Source organism: Anguilla anguilla, chromosome 15 (genome assembly GCF_013347855.1).
Source record: "Anguilla anguilla isolate fAngAng1 chromosome 15, fAngAng1.pri, whole genome shotgun sequence".
Classification (NCBI taxonomy): Eukaryota; Metazoa; Chordata; class Actinopteri; order Anguilliformes; family Anguillidae; genus Anguilla; species Anguilla anguilla.
This window is the reverse complement of record NC_049215.1, coordinates 19568657-19589304: the sequence shown is the minus strand read 5'-3', so window position 1 is coordinate 19589304 and position 20648 is coordinate 19568657. Positions and strand designations below refer to the sequence as shown.

The 20648-nt window shown below is 46.9% G+C and overlaps 1 protein-coding gene across 1 annotated transcript in view; it reads left to right on the top strand.

The window, feature by feature from the left end:
* The first annotated feature begins 340 nt into the window (after nucleotides 1–340).
* The window catches only part of LOC118214179 (GRIP and coiled-coil domain-containing protein 2), a 25560-nt gene continuing 5252 nt past the window's right edge, over nucleotides 341–20648 (top strand). The window contains exons 1-19 of the mRNA XM_035393850.1: nucleotides 341–524; nucleotides 1483–1539; nucleotides 1897–1981; nucleotides 2186–2253; nucleotides 6238–6342; nucleotides 6550–8862; nucleotides 9861–9924; nucleotides 10677–10777; nucleotides 10868–10966; nucleotides 11377–11496; nucleotides 12675–12839; nucleotides 13150–13254; nucleotides 13903–14065; nucleotides 14217–14317; nucleotides 14857–14934; nucleotides 15153–15290; nucleotides 16245–16366; nucleotides 17609–17785; nucleotides 17995–18212. Of these exons, the coding sequence (XP_035249741.1) occupies nucleotides 519–524; nucleotides 1483–1539; nucleotides 1897–1981; nucleotides 2186–2253; nucleotides 6238–6342; nucleotides 6550–8862; nucleotides 9861–9924; nucleotides 10677–10777; nucleotides 10868–10966; nucleotides 11377–11496; nucleotides 12675–12839; nucleotides 13150–13254; nucleotides 13903–14065; nucleotides 14217–14317; nucleotides 14857–14934; nucleotides 15153–15290; nucleotides 16245–16366; nucleotides 17609–17785; nucleotides 17995–18212 (4285 nt within the window). The 5' untranslated portion in view covers nucleotides 341–518. The remainder of the gene's footprint in view (nucleotides 525–1482; nucleotides 1540–1896; nucleotides 1982–2185; nucleotides 2254–6237; nucleotides 6343–6549; nucleotides 8863–9860; nucleotides 9925–10676; nucleotides 10778–10867; nucleotides 10967–11376; nucleotides 11497–12674; nucleotides 12840–13149; nucleotides 13255–13902; nucleotides 14066–14216; nucleotides 14318–14856; nucleotides 14935–15152; nucleotides 15291–16244; nucleotides 16367–17608; nucleotides 17786–17994; nucleotides 18213–20648) is intronic.

The window sequence follows — 20648 nt, the reverse complement described above, 5'->3', positions numbered from 1 at the left end:
TTTTTATAAATGCATGAATGAGTAGGCTATGAGTTAAACTGTTATGTTATGTTATGTTGTTATGTTATATTATCCTTTCCCATGAACAGAAGCGGGTTTAAAAAATTGCGTTTCCCAATTGCCTTGTAAACCGCATAGTTATCATTATTAACTCAATGAAACGTGGCACTGTGAGCATCGCGTCTTAACGTTGACTAGCTAGTTATCATAGCAACTACAAACTCAATTTAGCTAGACTGGTTAATTTGTTGTTTTGCAGTAGGCAACCGTGGTAAATTACAGCTACTTCCTGTACTAGGTACAAACCCGATACGTGTGATGACGTTGATGTTGACACAGCGCACGAAGGCGGAAGCAAACAGAAGCAACTTGGCTTTGGAATGCACGTCGAAATATTTAGATGGCGAGGTAGCTCGATCGCTAACTAGCCCAGTGAGGCGAGATCTGATGTTTAAAGAATTATTTCACACATAGTTTAGCTAACAAATTAAACTGTGAACTACACGTTCTTGACCAAGATGGAGGTAAGTTAATATGACTGCTTTTCTTTTCAACGTTAGCTGTTGACATGTCCCACAGAGGCTGCTTACTCATAAGGCCGAGGGGGTAGCCAGCATACCCTTAGCCGGCAGGCAATATCGATAACACAAGACATACTATAATTTTTAGTGTGTCGATGCTGCTATGTACGCATTCTTGATTTCAGCCGCTTGGTATTTCCGCTACATGTTATTTAGACTAGCTTAGGCTCACAGTAACATATTGTAAGTCAATGACGTTAGTGTTCCACTGGGTAGGAACAAGGTAATAACTAGATGGAGAATATGTAGGCGATCAAAATTATGCTGAGAAAAAAGCGATTCATTTAATTCTATTCAGCCTGACTGCTATTGTAAACGATACTGGAACGTTATTGTTTTTGTGCTGTCTGCTTGTTAAATGTGTTTAGACTGTGCAGCTAACCATGGCACTGTGGTGTAACGTTAAGAGGAACGTAAAAAGTTACCAGATGTTATTGAAATAAAAGTCCAACAAAGAGTATATATAAATTATAAGACCATATATAAATTATAAATGCCAGTTGTAATAATTTGCCAGTAAAATACATTGGACAGAATCTGTGTTGTTGTCATTTGCACTGGTGTGGAACTGGTTTCTGCTCCCTTAGGAGATTCGTCCTAGTCTTTACTTGTCACACAGTGCTTTTGTGTATTGGTGAGGTTGAATAACATAACACAGGTGAGGCTGAGTAACACAATACAGTGTACAGCATCGGTGAGGAACAATGCAGAGGTGCGGTGCATTGTATGGCTAGACCATACCTGCCCTCAGGATCTCTGTGGCTTAGTGCCTTTAACCAGACAGACCAGTCTGTCAGAACTGTCCTAACTTCCACGTCAGCTCTGCTGGTGTGTTGGCTTTTGTGCGGGCCCTCAGAGATAATGCTGTGGTGGCTGAGTCCCTTTAATGTCCTTTCTGCAGGAGACCAACCCAGAGCTTGTGACCTCGCCTCCCGGACCCGGAACCGGGAAGTCCAAGGTATAGCAGTGCACAGCCGTTGTGACTGGCCCAAACACCTGCATGGAGTATCTGCAGGGAAGAGCTGAAACTACAACAGCCCCAACATTATCCCTCCTACTTCTGCAGCCCTGACAGTCGTTGTGTTATTGCTGTTAATTCGTTTTTTTGGCAGTCATGCCTTTAAACTATTGAAATAGAAAATATGTGAACTCAGACATGGAAATTGATTCCCGACAAATTTATTTGTTATTTGTGTGTTATATGTACTAGTTTTACACTAGGAATCAAATTGACATCTCCTAATCATCAGTTTTTATTTTGGGAGAAATTATTTCTTAATATAATCTTAAAAATATTACTCTCCTTTCTTCACAGTTGGACACCTTGTCAAAAGAGGACCTGATCAAGTTTTCCAAGAAACAAATGGCTATGTTGCAGAAGATGAAATCAAAATGTGCAGGTAAAATAATACCCATCTGTATTTCAATGCAGTCACAAAAATGCAGTCATGAAAAATAATTTTGATGTTGTGGTCATATCAGTTATGTTATATTAATATTGCTTTCATTCTGTGAGAATCCTGCATATCTGGTCATTTATTTTGAAGGTAAACGTGTTCTGAAAGGCATACATGTGTAACAACAGATTCCCTGTGCTCTCCTAGATTTGGAAAAAGAAGTTGACACACTGAAAGCTAAATCGAACAGCAGCGAAGATGACACTCTTATTCAGGTAGGTTGTGTTGTTATGGTTAAAGCTTAAATATCTGTGGTGTCTTTGATAAGACCTGTGAGCCCAGTACAGCCACATTCTTTCAGGCCCGCCTGGGCAATAAAAATCTGTGCTTGTGTTACAGTACATTGCATTGCATTCATTCGTTCATTAGCACATGCTCAGTGACTTACAGTATTGGAGAAACATAAGTACATTATTCACTATTCTAAGTGTGAGCAATAGTGACGGACCTGGCTCACAACAATTTTCAGACCAGAGAGAAGCAACTTCCTTGCATTAAACACTACACTAGTGCAAATTAACTTTGCTAACCAAGAACTAAAGTTCTGTTCTAAATATATGTATTCTAAGTACATATCGCCTACATCCATAACAAAACCTAAAAACCCTAAGAAGCATAATTGCATAAAAAATATAACCTAAAACAATACAAATAACATAACCTGAATTAGCCTGAAAGGTGGGAGAGCTATGGGGTGGTGTTAAGATGCAAACCAAGATGCAGTCCGAAGAGGTGAGTCTTTAGTTTGCATCAGAAGATAGCCAATGATTCTGCTGTCCTGACCGCTTTGGGAAGTTCATTCCACTGCTGCGGTGACAGTACAGATAGGCATTATGACTCTAATACAACCACGAGTGTAGAGCCAGTAATCTGGATGTTGCAGAATGTAGGGATCTGGCCCTGTATAATGTTTGAAGATTGTTTGGAGGTTGGTTCAGCTGTTCCATTTATTGACCTTATAGGCCAGTACAAAGGTTTTAAACGAGATGCAAACTATAACAGGTGGCTAGTGAAGTGAGATGAGGGGGGGAGGGGTGTGACATGAGCATGTTCTGAATATAAAAGACTAATTTAGTGGCTGCATTTTGGATTAGCTGCAGGAGTTTATTGGCACAAGCAGGGATACCAACAAGAAGGGAATTACTGTAGCCCTGGTCTGGCAGTATCAGGGTGTGGACTTAGAGTTGTATTGAGCAGCTGGGGAGTAAGGGGCAGATTCTTTGAATGCTGTGAAGAAACAGTCTACATTACCAATTTACAGCCACTACAAGGAGAGAGAACAGTCGAAGAAGGTTTAATCCTGGGCTTCTTGCAGAAGAGCACCTAGCAAGCTCTCAAATAGAATCTAAATTAAAGGAAAGATCTAGCAGTGATTCCTTCAGGCAGTTGAGATGTAAAGTGAGACGTGAGTGTCAGATGGAGGGAGAGGAAGAAAAGGCTGAGTTTTGTCTACATAGAAATAGTATGAGAAACCATGGGAGAAGATGACAGATCCTAGAGATTTTATATAAAGGGAAAGAAGAAAGGGTCCAAGCACAGACACTTGTAGGAAGGTCCTGGGCATTAGACATGCAAATGAAATTTTCTTATTTCATTTTAATGATATGTATCAAAAACTTGAGTGTGCCCTGATTATGAGCAAGTTTGCAAATCAACACAATGTAAAAGGAAAAAGGATGTAATTGTGTGTATGAATACCCGTTACCTGTATGGATATCTGTTAAAACATAAATGCATTCCATGTCTCAAACAACAGGGGACAGATTCTGTGGTTCTACTTCCTAAGTTCTTTTAATGTGTATAGTAACTGGTGGATTCTGGTGGGTGAAAAGATCATGCAAGAGAATGGTGCTGGATGGACTATTATCATTAATATATTTATCTTTCCACTGACTTTTTTTGTTTTTGCGTTTAGTTATTTATTTTCTCATTGGAATGTTGGAAACTCCAAGGTTATAAATATGTACACAAATCTAGGACACAGGGATTGATTGATTTAATGTGCAATTTTTTTGTTTTGGCTCCATCATTGCAGATAATAATTAAATGAAAATGTTGGCGCTTGGATTAAATTACCTTGCCAAATTTTCATGTAAATGTCAGTGTGCAGTCATTTTAGTCCACATGTTGTACAGCACAGCCACATTGGAACAACCCTTTCTTGATCTTGGAAAAATGAGCTGCTAAAGGAAATTACCTTCCTGGAACAACTCCAGTTAATCTTGTAATTAACAGATGAGATTAGAGGAGTAGGTCTAGAAACCACCGAGAAGGTTTTAGTTTCAGCATTTGTTTATATTCAAAGCACTGCCACCTCTAAAATGGGTATGAGGAAATTGTGTCTAGTCTCTGTTTGTATAAAGGTTTTCTATTTGTTTTTGGCATTACGTTTATATTTTAATATCTGTCCTGCACCAGAGCGCTTCTTCCTTCTCTCGGGTTAAAGGATAGTGCATGGCCCCCATGTTCTTTACCCTTCCCTTTAAGAAGATTGTGTTGGACATTCACAGTAATTAAAATGACTTATCCTCCCTCCTGTGAGAATGATAAATCTAACTGTGTATTACGTATTCACTGACAGCTTGATGCTATGCTGCACTCTCATTATACATCAGAGCAGGGGATGTGTGGTTGACATGATATAGACCCGCTGAATTAGATGTTGTTTTCCCTGTCAGGGGTGGTTTGCAGTGATGTATGTTTAGCAGTCAGACTCGGCTGTCATCTCACACTGCCAAATGGAAATGGAGTACTCCATAACCTGAATTCAGACCGGGCTATGCACAGGGTCAGCTCTTTTACTCATCGGGAGGTAGATTTATAAAACCTTGTTTGAATATTAATACGTTGTAAATGACTGCATCCTCTATTAGGGCTATATAAAGTATAAATATAATTTATCATTTTTTTTTCTGAGGCTGCTTGGTGGCTCACCTTGTTAAGTCACTGTTCTGACTACACTGTATGACAAAAAGTATCTGGACCCCCCCCTCGTTCTGGGCCTGTTTTGGTCGTTCAGACTAGAGCATGAAAAACTTCAGCCCGACCCTACGTGAGGCTTCTTTTCAGACATGGATTGAACCCGACTTTAATAAGTGCTTCAGCACGGTAGACACAGCCAGGTTTTGGTTATCATCGGTATTCTGTTTGTGAATGATGTAGCCTAATTGACATCTGGGTCAGATCAGTGGATGGTGCACAGTGGCAGGCTTGTGCTGTAGCTATAGGCCTACCTTCGTAATGCTGACGTTCCTGTTTTATGGCAGGGTATCACCAGAATTGCCATATCCACATATAATATGTGACTGAGTTGTGGTTTTTTGGGCTTGTTTTTAAGAATCTGGTTGCTTGGGAATGTACCAAGCTATTTGATGCCCCCCCCCCCCCCCCCCCCGGTCCATAATCACTCTTTTCTTCACTTGCTTGGGCTCGTTTTAGACATTACATTATGTTTATTTGGCAGATGCTTTTATCCAAAGCATTGTGCAATAAGTGCATACTGAAGGTCGTTAGAACAACTACTAAACACTAAGGTTTCTATATAGCGAGGTTGCATATTTGTCTGCCTAAAGTTGGCAACACTGTCATTGCGTTTTACAAACCCCCCGCTTTCATTTTCAGCTTGATCAAAAACCATGTAAAGATTTGTCCAGACTTTGGATTTTCCTTTCACTGGCTGCTGCTTCATACTCCCCTGACAATAACTTTTCCTCACTAGCTCTGCGGCAGCCGTTCTGTCACTCGCATTGCTTAGCTTAAACTTGCTTGCCTGCAGCTGCCATTCATCCAGCTTTTAAATTTAAAGGGCCGGCTACAAAGAGGCCGACTTGAACCAAGCCCCATATAAAATGACAGAATTAGGACCTGAACCAACCCAAGCTTTTGGGCACTGGTCAGGTTTTAGTGTATAATAGTGTATAATAATATATTGAGAATAACGTGTTATATGTGATGTTTTGAGAATAAAGTCTTGTCCTGCATAATATTTTGGAAATAATATGGTGTAGGCTATATATTTAGAGAATAATGTTTATGAGAATAATGTTTGTGGTGTATATATATTGAGAATAACATTTGTGATTTAAATATTTAGCAAATTGTTTTTGTGGTGTAGAATTGTTTTTGTGGTTTATATATTTTGAGAATGATGTCAATGTCGTATGTATATTGAGAATAATGTTTATGATGTGTTGCAACAGGAGCTGACAGAGAGGATGGATGCTGTGCTGCTGGAAAAGGCTGAAACACAGCAGAATCTGGTTTTGCTGCGGAAAGATAATGAGAAGGCCAAACAGCAGGCTCAGGTAAGACCAGGCCAGAGTGAAACTGGAGGAATTCCTGGATGCCAAGTCCTGTCTTTGAATATTATCTTCATCATGCTCTTCTTCACTTTCCCATAAATTCAGCATCACATATTTTTTTCCACATCCCAAACAAATGATGTTACAGAGCACCAAATTTATACAGTTGCATCTTAAGAAAAAAAAACAGCTTTTGTTCATTCCTTTTAGGATGCACTGGAGGAGCTTGCCAGGCTTCGGGAACAGTTGGACCAGTCCAGCGCAGATCACCTGAGAGAAATGGAGGACCTGAAACAGACTATGGATGCGTCCCATGCCAAGCACAAGGTGGAGGTGGAGAAGCTGCAGTTGCTTCTGAAGGAGAAGGAGGAGAAGGAGCAGGGGGAGGGCCTCCAGCAGCAGGAGCTGGAGGCGCGGCTGGAGTCAGTTCGGCAGAACTATGAGGGCCAGCTGTCCTCCCTGCGGCGCGAGCTGGAGACCGCCGAGGAGGAGCGGCTCCGACAGTCACAGGAGGAGGCCCAGATCCTGCGCGAGGAGGCGGCGAGAATAAGGAGCGCTCACGAGGAGGAGGTGCGGGAGCTGACGGAACAGCTGGAGACGTCTGCAGCAGATTTTGAGATGGAGAGAGAGCGGCTGCTCCTGCTGCAGGACGAGCTTTCGGAGCAGCTGTCTCTGAAGGACAGCTTTCTGCAGGACGTGCAGGAGGAGGAGGAGGACGCTGGCCGGGCCGGGGGTGGCCGGGGTGGGACAGCGGCCGGGGGGACTGAGGCCTTGCACACTGAGGACCGGGACGACGAGATAGGCCAGCTGAGGCTGGCACTGGGGGACCTGCAGTCCCAGAATTCCATGCTGCAGGAGGAGCTGATATACCTGGGCAATGTGAAGGCCGGGCTGGAAGCGGAGCTGCTACAAGCCAAGGAGGATTTCCAGCTGGAGAAGGAGGAGCTTGAGTTCAAGGTTAACGAACTGCAGATGTGCCGGGAGGATGGTGAGGGCTTGGATGCGAAGAGCTTGGAGCAGCCCCAGGTCTCTGCTCAGCAACAGCAAGAGATCCCAGCCCTGGAGGAGCTCCACAGGGCGGCGATGGCCCAGCTGGAGAGGGACCTCCTCCTCAAGGCCCAGGAGGAGAAGGAGATAATGGCTCAGGAGGTCAGCGAGCTCCGTGAGAGATGCGACCGGCTCTTTGCGGAGAGGAACGTGGCCGCGGATGAGTGCGAGGAGACGAAGGAGATCCTGCGCAACCTGGAAGTGGAGCTGGGGGAGCGGACCGGAGAGTTTGTAAAGCGGTACGACGCCATGAAGGAGCAGGGCGCTGCGGCGGTCCAGGAGCTGCAGGAGAAGCTGCGGGCCTCGCACAGCCAGAATGACGGCCTCCGGGAGAGACTCAGGGGCCTGGAGCTGGCGGCAGAGGAGGCGCAGGTCGAGGAGGAGCTGAGAAGCTCGCTGGAGGCCCTGCGGGAGAAGAACAAGGACATCCTGTCCCTACTGCAGGAGAAGGAGAGCGCCGTGCAGGAGCTGGAGGAGCAGGTCTCCACCCTGGCCTCCGAGAAGGAGGCCGCTCAGGAAGCACTGGAGGCGGTGCAGCAAGAGCTGGAGAGGGCCAGGGAGGACCAGAGTGCCGAACAGGGGAACGCTTCTAAACTGGAGCTGTGCCTCCACAGCCTGACCCTGGAGAAGGAGGAGATGCAGAAGAGGCTGGAGCAGTCGACCACTGCCCTGGAGGAGAGAGAGCATGCAGGGCGGAGGGCGGAGGGCATGCTGGAGGAGGTGGCTGCGGACAGGGAGCAGCTGGCCTCTGAGCTGCAGGCCCTTAGGGAGGAGGTGGCTGAGCTCAGGAGGAGAGAGGAGCTCCTTCGAGAGGAGGCCACGAGCTTCGGCAAGGAGCGGGCCGGCCTGGAGGATCGCCTGAGGAGCGTTTCAGAGGAGAGGGATGAGCTGAGGATGGACGCGGAGGTGACGCGTGGGCAGCTGTGTGGAGTGCAGGAGCGCGTCCTGGAGCTGCTGGGAGGGACGGAGGCCAGCGAGGGTCCCAGGGCCGGAGAGAAGGAGGCCAGCGATGTCCCTGCCCTGGTGGAGAGCCTCGTGGTCGCCGCCCTGCAGGAGAAGCGGTCCCTGCTGCTGCAGAGCCAGGAGAGGGTGGCGCAGCTGACGGAGGAGCTGGAGCAGGCGAAGGAGCGAAGCGACCAGCAGGAGGCGGAGCTGCGGGCTCGGGTGGAGGAGCTGGGCCAGGAGAGGACCCTGCTGCAGGGCAGCTTGGACGAGGTGCTCGCCGACACCCAGGCCCTGCAGGGCGACCTGGCCCAGATGAAGGACGCTAACGACAGGATCCGGGCCGAGAACCAGGAGCTGCTCACCCAGATGGCCACGGCGGAGGAGAGGCTGCAGGCCAGTGAGAACAAAGAGCCGGGAGATGAAGACCAGCCATTGGACAAAGGCACAGATGAGAGGGAGGAGCTACGACAGCTGCTGGCAGAGAAGGATTTACTTATCTCCAAACTGCAGGATGATATTGCACTTTTACAGGTCTGTATTAATACTTTACTTGGGCCTATAAGGAAGCAGAGTCTCAATTTCAGTTAGGATTTCAGTCAGAGCCGGCTGCTGGCACAAACACACTTTTAATCTATTTTGATTGTGCCGTATTCTTAGGGTACAATAGCTTTTTGATGCCATTGTTCTTGTGCTGGTCCCCAGTCTGAAATCGCCGACACGCTCCCCCCCCGCCCCCCATCGCCCTGGTGCATGATTGCTCTCGCCACAACCACCAAGCCCCCCCCCCCCCCCCGGTCTGCGATCGGTTCTTTCTGGCCACAAAAATCAGCTTTGTATTCACTTCAAATTCACAAATGACAAAACAGAATTCAGATTAAACATTCTGTAGAATTTCCATGCATCTTTACAAAGACATAGTGGTTGCTGTATCTGAGCAGTAGCAATAATAACACATTCAGTTGCAGATGCCCCCAGATAGATAAATTATTGCATTGTTTTTTTAATTCTGTAAAATGGGGGTGTACATGTTGCCTAAATTCACTTGAGAGCGAGGGGGTCGTAAAACGGCCCATTTCCGCTGGGTTATGGCTGCTGCCGTCTGAAGCAGCTGCTGGTCTTTCGCTTCGATTGAAGCCCAACAGTAAATCAGGTGCCTCCAGCCGCGTCCAGCGCAGTTGGCGCACATTCCTGCTCGCTGATTGGTCCCAGCAGCAGCGCTCTCTGGCAGCATAATATAACCCAGCTGCGTCGGGGCCGGAGACGTCGGGGCCCCATCAGAGGCTGACCCCGCTTGGCTGTGTTGCAATCGGAATATATGCTCATGCAAAGACACGTCAATCAATCTTATTGCTGTGCTCACACATATGGTCCACCTGTGCGCACGTTCAGTATTTGAGCACCCTTATGGTGAAACTGCTACCCTTCACTAAAATATTTGCATGAACAATGAGGTGGGACAGCAAAAACGAACCTGCAGTTAATGTAAGAATGAAAAGCAAAGAGAGACTGACCTCTGTTCTGTTTTCTAGGAGACCAGAGAGAAGGCCTCTTCTACCGAAGAGAACAGTGTGACAGATCTCACTGAAAGAATAGGTAATGTATCATGTAATCACTTTGAAGTCACCAAGATACTTGAAAACATAATGATTGAATTTAATCTTTCAGATGGTTAGAGCTTTATTTAAGAGGCACCTGTAGTTTTACTGTGAGAACACCCCAGGGAAAGTATTTTTTTGGTCTTGCCTGGCATTTATTAATCAACTTTGTTGGGCTATTGACTTAATGTGTGCAAGCTATGAAATGTATGAGTTTCTTTGGGCCATTGAGTTGACGTGTGGAGGGTCTGCCCAGCTAAAAGCTTTCTCCAGGGTTAATGTTCTCATGCACACATGGGCACACATTTATTTTCTCCTCTAGAAAGCCTCACACTCCATTCAGGCTTCAGTTGGATACATATACAAAATCCTTATAGTAATGTAAACTGCAGGTGCACATTTTTCACTGGGTTCTGTGAACACCAAGGTTAGAAGACCATGTGCTCTTCCTACCTGCAGAGATGAGCATTAGCAGTCACCACACCCTCTGTAGCTCCCAAATGTGATGTTCTAATGGCCAACCACAAAGACAGCTGTTTGGCCACACACATCTTCGTTAACATTTGCATGTGCCATGTAAGCTTTGTCCTTGACTGCACAATAAATCATCTCATTTGGGAGAAAATTATCGACGTAATTACATTTACTCATGCTTTACGTTACACTCGTATGTATTGTGGATGCGTGAACGCCTGACTTTTTCACTGGTGTATCTTTGACTCTAATGTGTTCTTTTTGAAATCTGCGCAGCCAAACTCCAGAAGGAGAGCAAGGAAAAAGACGAGAGGACGAACAAGATAAAGGCCGTGGCGGTGAAGGCCAAGAAGGAGCTGGACATCAGCAGGAAGGAGGTGCGGTAACGGCTCTCTGGCGCCGAGACGTGTGGGCGGTGTTGCCGGGCGGGGTTGTAATTTCTCTCCCCCCCCCCCCCCTCCCCTCAGGTGCAGAGTCTGAAGGAGGAGGTGGAGGGGCTGAAGGTGGAGCGGGATAGGGTCTCCAGCTCTATGAAGGACATTATCCACGGAGCGGAGGGCTACAAGGTGCTCTGGGTGCCGACGCCCAATTATACCCGTCCCTCACAGACCCTGACCTTTCCTAATGAGCTAAAATCAATGGTCTACCCTTTATGGATAATTGTACATTTTCTGAGATAAGAGGGTGGGTGTGTACTTCACTTTGGTAATATCCATAGAGATGTAGGGTTTTTACTCCTTTGGGGCTTATTTTTACAGTGAAATAATAATAATAATAAAAATAATAATAATAATAATAATTGTTATTATTATTACCTAATTCAGTCACTGTTCATCAGTTTTTGCCTGGGTGACACTTCTCTTCATAAATAAGTTTTTCTCAGATACTTCCTGACCGGAACTGATACCTGAGCTATGTCGTAGCCTTTTGTGTTTTACTTCATAAAGATGATTATTAATGGATGAGTCATTTGCAGAACCTCCTGGCAGAATATGACCGACAGACTGAGCAGCTGGATAAGGAGAGAGAGAGGGCAGAAAAAGGGGAGAAGCAGATTGCGGACCTCACCAATCGACTGCAAGCTGCCATCCAGCAGGTATGTGTGGGATCTTAGCTTGAGAGCCTGGGTGCCTCTCCTGGTTTGAATGATGACACTGTTTTGTTGAAAAGGTAGGAGAACTGCTACACAGTGTCTGAAATGTCTGCAGGTACTCCCAGAATATGAATCCCGTGTCAACCAGAACCAGTGAAACGTGCTTAAACACCTCCATCTCTCTTAAGCTACGCATTTAGTGGTGACTTATCTCTGCAGGTAAATAAGAAACAGTCCGTGGCCGTTCTCCATATGGGTGCAGTCATTATGGCGTTTCCCTCGGAGATGGAGAGCGACCCTACGCTTGTGTGATCTAAATGGCCTTTTGGGAGCCCACAGATTTCTGCTGGATTCGCTGATCCTCAGACGATGCTCATTTAGGCTTTATCATGTCATTTGTTTCAAAATTAATCTTCTGTTTATTTTTATAGCTTTGTTGTCCCTTACTAATCTGTTTGATTATTTACCGGAAAAAAACAAGTCTCAATTCTACCAAGCCATAATGAGGTTTTGCAAAGTTCTGCTTTATTGTTTGCAGAGATGGCCAGCATATGTTATTTGCATAGTTATCTAGTTGCATAGCTTTGTTGCTTTGGCAAAGTTTGTCTGTTTTAGAAGAGCATATTATTTAAGTGACAGAGATTAACTCTAACTGGCACCTCAATTGAGAGATTGGACTTCATTTTATATCCAAATTTAGTGTATTTATTTTGGCAATTACAAATGTATTCAAAGGTCATCAAACACAAGATTTTTATGTGCACAAAATATTTGTGCAGTCAGAAATATATACAAAAGTCAACAAATAAACGTAATATAAATAAAATATTTGTGTAATCATAAATACATGAAGTCAACAAATAAGCAAAGAAGAAATTTATATGCACAAGCAAACCAAAGTTGGATGCTTAATGAAGCTCATCTGTTCAGTTGAGCTCCCAGTTTAGGGTTAAAGGTCTTCAGAGCACTTTGACAGGAGTCGCTAAAACCTTTTCCCCCGTGCTTATGAAATTCTTCTCTGTGAGAGAATAAACATACGCACTCTGAAAAATGATTGCAGTGATCTGCAGAGCCACGTGTCACATTAGGAAATACTTATGCTTAAGTGATGCTTTTATTTAGCCGTGCCTTGGTTACTGCCTTTATCAGATCCATCCTGCTTTTTTATCCTTTTCTTCCAGCACGAGCAGCTGTCCTCAGAGAGGGAGGACCTGGCAGCTCGTATGGACACTCTGCAGTCTAACGTCAGGCTGCTGGAGTCCCAGGCTTTAGAAATGCACAGGCTCAAATCTGTGCTGGAAAAAGACCTGGAGGCAGAAAAGCTTTTAAAGGAGCAGAAAATAAAGGTACGTGAATGGGGTGTGGGGGTGGAGGGGGGGGGGTATTGAAAAGACATCCCCAAAACAAGAAACAATTTATGACCTGTGGCCCCCGCTGCGCTGTGCTCCCTGGGTGTGCGTAATGTGCTGCCTCTGGGCACTCTGAATGTTATTACATGGCTGCGGTGGTCGCAGCCACCTACGGACAGCAGCAGCTTTCTAATTCCCCGTGTTGTTATTGATTTATGATGAGATTTTGGCTTTCCATGTGTTAGTATTATGAGGGAAAAAGGGTGTGTCCGTTTCCTGTGATGAAGTCGGTGTTCCTCTTGCACAGGATCACTCGGCCGCAGTCAGGGAGGTGGACGAGCTGCAGGCCCAGCTGCGCAGGCAGAAGCAGCAGCTGCAGCAGACTGCGCAGGAGCTGGAGCAGCTGAGGAAGGCACGTCCCACCCCTGCGCCTACGCCGAAAACACAAACTCCGGCACTCTCAGCCCCTCACAGCATTCAGTCTCTCTCATCACAGCACAAACGCCATGGACGCTCATTCAGTTTACTCTATGGTGCAAAGACACTCCACAGAACTGACACTTTGGATTGTAATTAAAGTGGTTCAGTCCGGTTCAATGTGAATTAATCTGAAGTCTCTAAACGTAGTGATGGGTTGTGGTGAGGTCTAATTGTGGCGGTGAAAATCAGGCTGTGTGGGAGAATGACAGGCTCTCTGGAGAATAACTGCCCGTTGGCCTTCAGGGCTGTCAGTCAAACCCACACACTGGCAGGAATTACTGGGGCTGTAACTAAACCTGTGACCCAAGACATTTAGTGCAGAGCTTCCAATTACAACCTGTTCCTCACAGAGGAATACACCAAGGTGTGTAGTGTCGGTTTATCTTCTCCAGATTCACTTGCAGTAGCTTGCATTTTAGGTATTGTCAGTGTTTTCAGCAGGTTATATTCTGAATCTAACTGAGTTGTCTATCTAGCCTGAGAAGCCACAGGCTCTCTCACCCTGGCATTCAGTTTCTCCTGCGTTACCCTGACGACCGGTCACATCTAGCCCTGACTTTGTTGCGCTGCCCCCATCCAGGACGCTCAGCAGAACTCCCTGATGGACATGGAGATGGCCGACTACGAGCGGCTGGTCAGAGAGCTCAACCAGAAGCTGGCGGAGAGGGAGAGCCACGTGGAGGAGCTGGAGGCGGAGATCCAGACCCACAAGCAGAAGCAGGAAACTCTCAGAGAGGAGATCGGTGAGACGGCCCATGCGTTTCCTCTGTGACACCAAGCTTCGCTTCAGACACGTTTCCTCATGTACCTCTATCTGAATGATGCTGTTCTGTGGAACTTTCCCTTCTCACTGTCTAATTCTCATAATCATCACTGGTTTATCGCTGATTTCAGAGTCTCTGAAATCGCTTGTCGATCAAGGGGAAGAGAAAACCTCCAAGATGAAGCAGCTGCTGGTTAAAACAAAGAAGGAGTTAGCTGACACCAAGAAACAGGTGAGTTGCATGTGCAGACCCTTTGGGAGTTCTGTGCATGGATTCAGTGCACAGATATCAGTGGGTTAGGGGCTCAGTCAATGGGGAACAGTGACTGGAATTGCGGTAAATTGTCTGGTTTGGGAGTACAGTGACTGGTTTGGCGGTACGGTGACTGGTATGGGGGTACAGTGACTCTGGTATGGGGGTACAGTGACTCTGGTTTGGGGGTAGAGTGACTCTGTTTTGGCGGTTCAGTGACTCAGGTATGGGGGTACAGTGACTCTGGTTTGGGGGTAGAGTGACTCTGTTTTGGCGGTTCAGTGACTCAGGTATGGGGGTACAGTGACTCTGGTTTGGCAGTACGGTGACTGGTTTGGGGGTACAGTGACTCTGGTATGGGGGTACAGTGACTCTGGTTTGGGGGTAGAGTGACTGGTTTTGGGGTAGAGTGACTCTGTTCTGGGGGTTCAGTGACTCAGGTATGGGGGTACAGTGACTCTGGTTTGGGGGTACAGTGACTCAGGTATGGGGGTACCCTGACTCTGGTCTCCTCACAGGAAGCTGCTCAGATGGTGCTCCAGGCGTCTCTTAAGGGGGAGCTGGAGGCGCACCAGCAGCAGCTGGAGGATTACAAGGTAGGTGCAGAACGACACGATGACCCACAATGATCTTTGGTGTGTGACTGAACTACATATATTGGGGATTTAGGCAAATGTGTCTCCTCAAATCTATTGTAGTTTACTTAGAGTACAGGGGGGCATAACAGCACAGCTCTACGTGTGTGTGAGAGAGTGAGTGCGTACATGTGTATGTGTACACGTGTGTGCCAGCCCTGCGTTTTTACATGTTTTAGATTCAGTGCTGTGATCTGACTGCGGAGCGGCACAGGCTGCAGGAGCAGCTGAAGATGTTAACAGAGCAGCAGCAGAGAACAGCCAGCTCCTTCCAGCACAGACTGAGCACTCTGCAGGAGGAGAGCAGCGCTGCCAAGGTACCACATAACACACACCGCCTGCCTCCCCACACTGCACCCTCACACACCGCCTGCGTCCCCACACTACACCCTCACACACTGCCCAAGTCCCCACCCACGTCCCCTACATCAAACTCCTCAGCCCGCACCAGCCCCACTGCCTGCATGTGATGGGGGGAGGGGGCGTCATGTCCCCTCCTCCCTCTCCGGGTCCGAAACTCCCCCATCAGAGAGCTGTGGTCCAGAGAGCCTCTCCGGGTCTGAAACTCCCCCATCAGAGAGCTGTGGTCCAGAGAGCCTCTCCGGGTCTGAAACTCCCCCATCAGAGAGCTGTGGACCAGAGAGCCTCTCCGGGTCCGAAACTCCCCCATCAGAGAGCTGTGGACCAGAGAGCCTCTCCGGGTCTGAAACTCCCCCATCAGAGAGCTGTGGACCAGAGAGCCTCTCCGGGTCTGAAACTCCCCCATCAGAGAGCTGTGGACCAGAGAGCCTCTCCGGGTCCGAAACTCCCCCATCAGAGAGCTGTGGAGCAGAGAGCCTCTCCGGCGCTGATCTGCGCTGCTTTATAAATAGCCGTATTGATTTTCCATTTCGGGAGTCTGCAAACGCACCACTGCTAAATGGCTTAAACAAAACTTAATTATAAAATGACAGTATGAGTGATTTTCCTCCAGGGCCTAATGGCTGGTGATGAATCGGGTGTCAGGGTCCTGAAGAAACAGTAGCATTTCCCTGCTTCCTGCCTGCCGGGCTGTAATGTTCATTCGTATTAATTCAAAGTCCCGGCCACAGACAGGCCGGTCCACAGAAGTGCACTAATTGCTGTTGCAGATAAAAATCCACACGTCTGAGTGTATTCTCAGGGCTGTTTTTCACCGCGTTTGGTTTCAGTCTCCCGCCCCCCAGCCCTGGTAGCTCTGCGTCCTCTTCGCTAATAGATCGTTCCGTGTGTCCCGGCTTGTTTACGCGCAGGCCGAGTTGGCGTCCACGGCCGCCGAATTTGAGAACTATAAGGTGCGCGTGCACAACGTCCTGAAACAGCAGAAGTCCAAGAGCGCGGCCCAGAGCGATGGCGATGTCACCAAACAGGAGCGGTAAGATCAGGCGTGCTCTCTCTTTCACTCTTTTTTTCCTCTCTCTCCCTTTGTTTCGACCTCTTGCTCTCTCCCTCCCTCCCTCTCTCTCTGTCTCCCCTCTCTCTCTCATTCCGTTGCTTTCTTGCTTTTTCCTTTATTTACTATTATTTATCTCTTGTCTTTCATTTAATCATGCTTGTTTCCCAATGGCCTGATTTGTGTTTTCATGTCACTTCACTGCAGTGATGTGTTGCACCAGGTATATCATGTGTTTTTAAGATTTCTTGTCAAGCAATCTAATTTTGATGTTGTAAAAACAGATTGATAAATGTTCTCATATATTACCATCGCATGTTGCTGGAGGTGTGAAAGTAGAAGTTTATATGCTGTCTATCATTTTAATTTTAGCTAAACATACAGTATTCTATACGTTCTTTTCTGCTTCTATGCTTATGTGTAACTCTTACGCAAACAGTGGTGCTGTAGGTTCTCATCTGAGTAACTGTAGAGAATGCCCTTTGTTACAGCGTTGACAAATATGTTGGTCTGGTTGGGTAGTGGTGGAAAATACAGCTGTGATTTAATCTGAGTTACAGCGCCATTGGCGGTTCTCCTAATTGCAGTTGCTAGAAAATAATTGCTGTTTGGCGTAGGTAACCTCAAGCAGATTATGTTAATTTGTGTTCATTATAATTTTAATGTTCACATAAAAGTGAAACGTATTCATACTTGCACAGGTGTTATTTTAAGGTGGTAATTTAACATGAATTAAAGTTTATTAGGTATATAGCTATAATCAGTAATGAAATTTGTGTCTTGAGCCTGCACAGGCTGTTGCTGTTTGGTTCTGGTTGTCTATGTTATGGAGTTAGTGCTATGTGCCTGGGTCTTATCAGTGTTGTTTATGTTTGGTAGTGGTGATGTATGTGTCTGTATGATCTTAGCCACTGGTCAGTGGTGATGCATTTCAGTGGTGATGTAATATGTAGTGATGTGTGTGTCTTTGCCTGTGGCCAGTGGTAATCTGTAGCTGTGGTCAATGGTGATATCTGTGGCTTTGCTCAGTAATGATATGTGTCTCTGGCTGTGGTCAGTCATTAGTGCTGTCTGTGGCTGTGGTCAGCTGTGGTCAGTAGTTATGGGTGACTGTGGTGAATAGTGATGTGTATCTGTGGTCAGTTGTGATATGTGTGTCTGTGGCTGCGGTCAGTCGTGGTGTGTGTCTGTGGTCGGTGTTGACATCTTTGTCTGTGCCTCCAGGGAGCACATGGAGAGCGTGATTGCGCAGCTGAAGGGGCGTCTGCAGGACACCCAGCAGAACTTGCAGACGACCGGCGCAGAGCTGCAGCAGCTGCAGAACGAGCATGACACGCTGCTGGAGAGACACAACAAGATCCTGCAGGAGACCGTGGTGAAGGAGGCCGAGCTCCGAGAGAGGTGGGCGCCATGTTGGGTCATCATCCACGCATCCTCACTGCGTTGGGTTTTCAGTACAGGTGTTGGGTTTAAGATCTCCGCTCTGATGGGTTATTAATGCAGGTGAGGGGTTTAATGGTTCTTGTTAGGTTATTAATGCAGTTAGCCTGACATTCCCCAGGCCCCTCCCCTCCCTCACACCACCTCTCCGCCTCGCGCTCTGCCCTCAGGCTCATCACCCTGCAGTCCGAGAACATGGTGCTCAAGTCTGAGCACGCTCAGACAGTCAACCAGCTGACGGCCCAGGCCGACACCCTGCGGGGCAGCTTCCGCGAGCAGATGCGCCACCTGCAGGACGAGCACAGGAGCACCGTGGAGACGCTACAGCAGCAGATGACCCGGCTGGAGAACCAGCTCTTCCATCTGCAGAGAGAGTCCAGCATGACCAGTAAGGCCGGACTAGAGGCGGTGCTATAGGGAAGGGGAGGGGCTTGAGGGAGAGGATGGGCTATAGAGGCTACCATCTAGACAATCAGAGACCATCAAAGACTTGGGAACTGGGAGGTACTAAAGAGGCCACCACAGAGATTGTTAGCTACCACAGAGATTGTTAGAGCAGCTGCTGTTTGAGGAGGTGCAGTTCTGCTTGTTTACAGGGGCTGGTGTTTGGAGAGGTGCGGTTCAGCTTGTTTATGGGGGCTGCTGTTTGAGGAGGTGCGGTTCTGCTTGTTTACGGGGGCTGCTGTTTGAGGAGGTGCGGTTCTGCTTGTTTACGGGGGCTGCTGTTTGAGGAGGTGCGGTTCTGCTTGTTTACGGGGGCTGGTGTTTGAGGAGGTGCGGTTCTGCTTGTTTACGGGGGCTGCTGTTTGAGGAGGTGCGGTTCAGCTTGTTTACGGGGGCTGGTGTTTAAGGAGGTGCGGTTCAGCTTGTTTACGGGGGCTGCTGTTTGAGGAGGTGCGGTTCTGCTTGTTTACGGGGGCTGCTGTTTGGACAGAAAGCTCCTTCATCTGAGGCGCAGCAGCTGCTTGTTACGGGGCTGCAGGGAGATGGCCCAGCTTGCCACCTGCTGCAGGTGCATATGGCCGTTTGCAGAGGTTGCTCATTACGGCCCTGTGTATGCGCAAACACCGTCTCTCCCGTTCACTTTCTCACTCTGCCAGCTCCCCCCGTCACAGCTCTCTCACTCCATCTGTCATCTCTCCATCAGAGCTCAGCCTGTCTTTCCTGCTCCATCTCTCCCCATCAGGCACGCAGCACATATGAGAATGTATCGCTCCTGTCCAATTTCACAGATAGAAACTATAAAAGCATCGCAGACCTGTTGTTTTCAGAATCAAACAAGGGCTAGAAATTAAGCAGCCTGCTGTGTAGTAAAATGCTGTTCCATTTCTAATATTCAAACTAATATATAAACAAATCATTGCAGCTGACCTATGGGAGAATTTGTGTGGTTTAGTGGGGTCATGTACGGTTGATCTGCCCGGTGGTCTAATGGCAGAACACTACTCATAATGAATAACAATACTAACTGAAGAGTAACCTGCGGCCGGTTTGGGTAACATGCTCCCAATTTCACTGACAATAAACAAACTGTTGAAATAGAGACAAGCAGAAGAGGTAAGTGGCAGTTGGTTGACCTGCTGCGCTCGAGGTGCGATTGTGAAAGCCAGTCCCTGTACGCTGTGTGAAGGGCAATTTGGGAGCAGCAGATGCGAGACAAGCAGCTCCGCCCCCGTTGCTGTCGTACCCCCATCAGTCTCAAGCCATCCGCCCACCGCTGGCCCCTCCCCCCTGAGAGATCACTGAAACAAAATGCTGCAGTGGAACACACACACTCAAGTGCGCACATACACAGTTACATCTGAGCGCACACGCACATACACAGAAACACACATACACTCACACATGAATGCCTGAACACGTACATGCTTACGCACCCACATGTACATGCATGCGCATACGCCCACATGCACACAAGCACAAGCACGCAATTGCCCTCTTGCGGCACACACAAGCAAAAAAATCAGCATATCACTATGGCTGTCTCTGCTCCCCCTTGTGTTATACCTTCCCATGTCTGATAAACTGTATTTAATGAAGCTCACGCAAGGGTTGGGCGTGAAGCTGTAGATGGCTTCAGTGTTAATGAAGCAGAATAAGCCATACGACCCTATGCAGAATCGGACCGGTTCATTTTCATGCTCTGTGATATAGTAGATCCAGTACTTACTGGGGCCTGTAAGTCACAAGCTCTGTCTCTCGGTCCTTTTATTTTTTACACAAACCCAGTGAATGTGCAGAATTCTTATTTTTATGTAAGGGGAAGCAAATCAACTTATGGAAGAAATCGCTCGATATAGTGTTAATATGTACTTTGAACTGTACAAGCAAAACTAGTTCTTTTAAAACACAAACCTGTTTAGAAATTTGGATTGCACAACAGAGCCCTCTGGTGGAGAACAGACACTACAACGTGGTGAAATGTTTTCTTGTACCATGATAAATTCTGTATCATAGTAGGATTATTTGATGTTGTTTCTTTGGTGAATAACAGGGTTAAGCAGTCTGCCCTGATATTAGTTGACTGATTATGCTGCGTGTGTGTTTATCTGCAAGTTTGTGTTTGTGTTTTGTTCTGTCTGTGTAGACATGTATGTGTATGTATCAGTGTTTGTGTTGTATTTTTGTGGTATTTGTGTTGACTTTGTGTTGTATGTATCTGTGGTTGTTGCTATTGTGTTTGTGTTGTATGTGCTTGTTTTGTGTGTAACTGTGTGTATGTACTTGTGTTTGTGTTGTATTTGTGCTTGTATTGTATGTACCTGTATGTGTACTGAGCCTGTGGTGTATGTGTGTGTGTTTCCCAGTTCTCACAGTCTCTCTC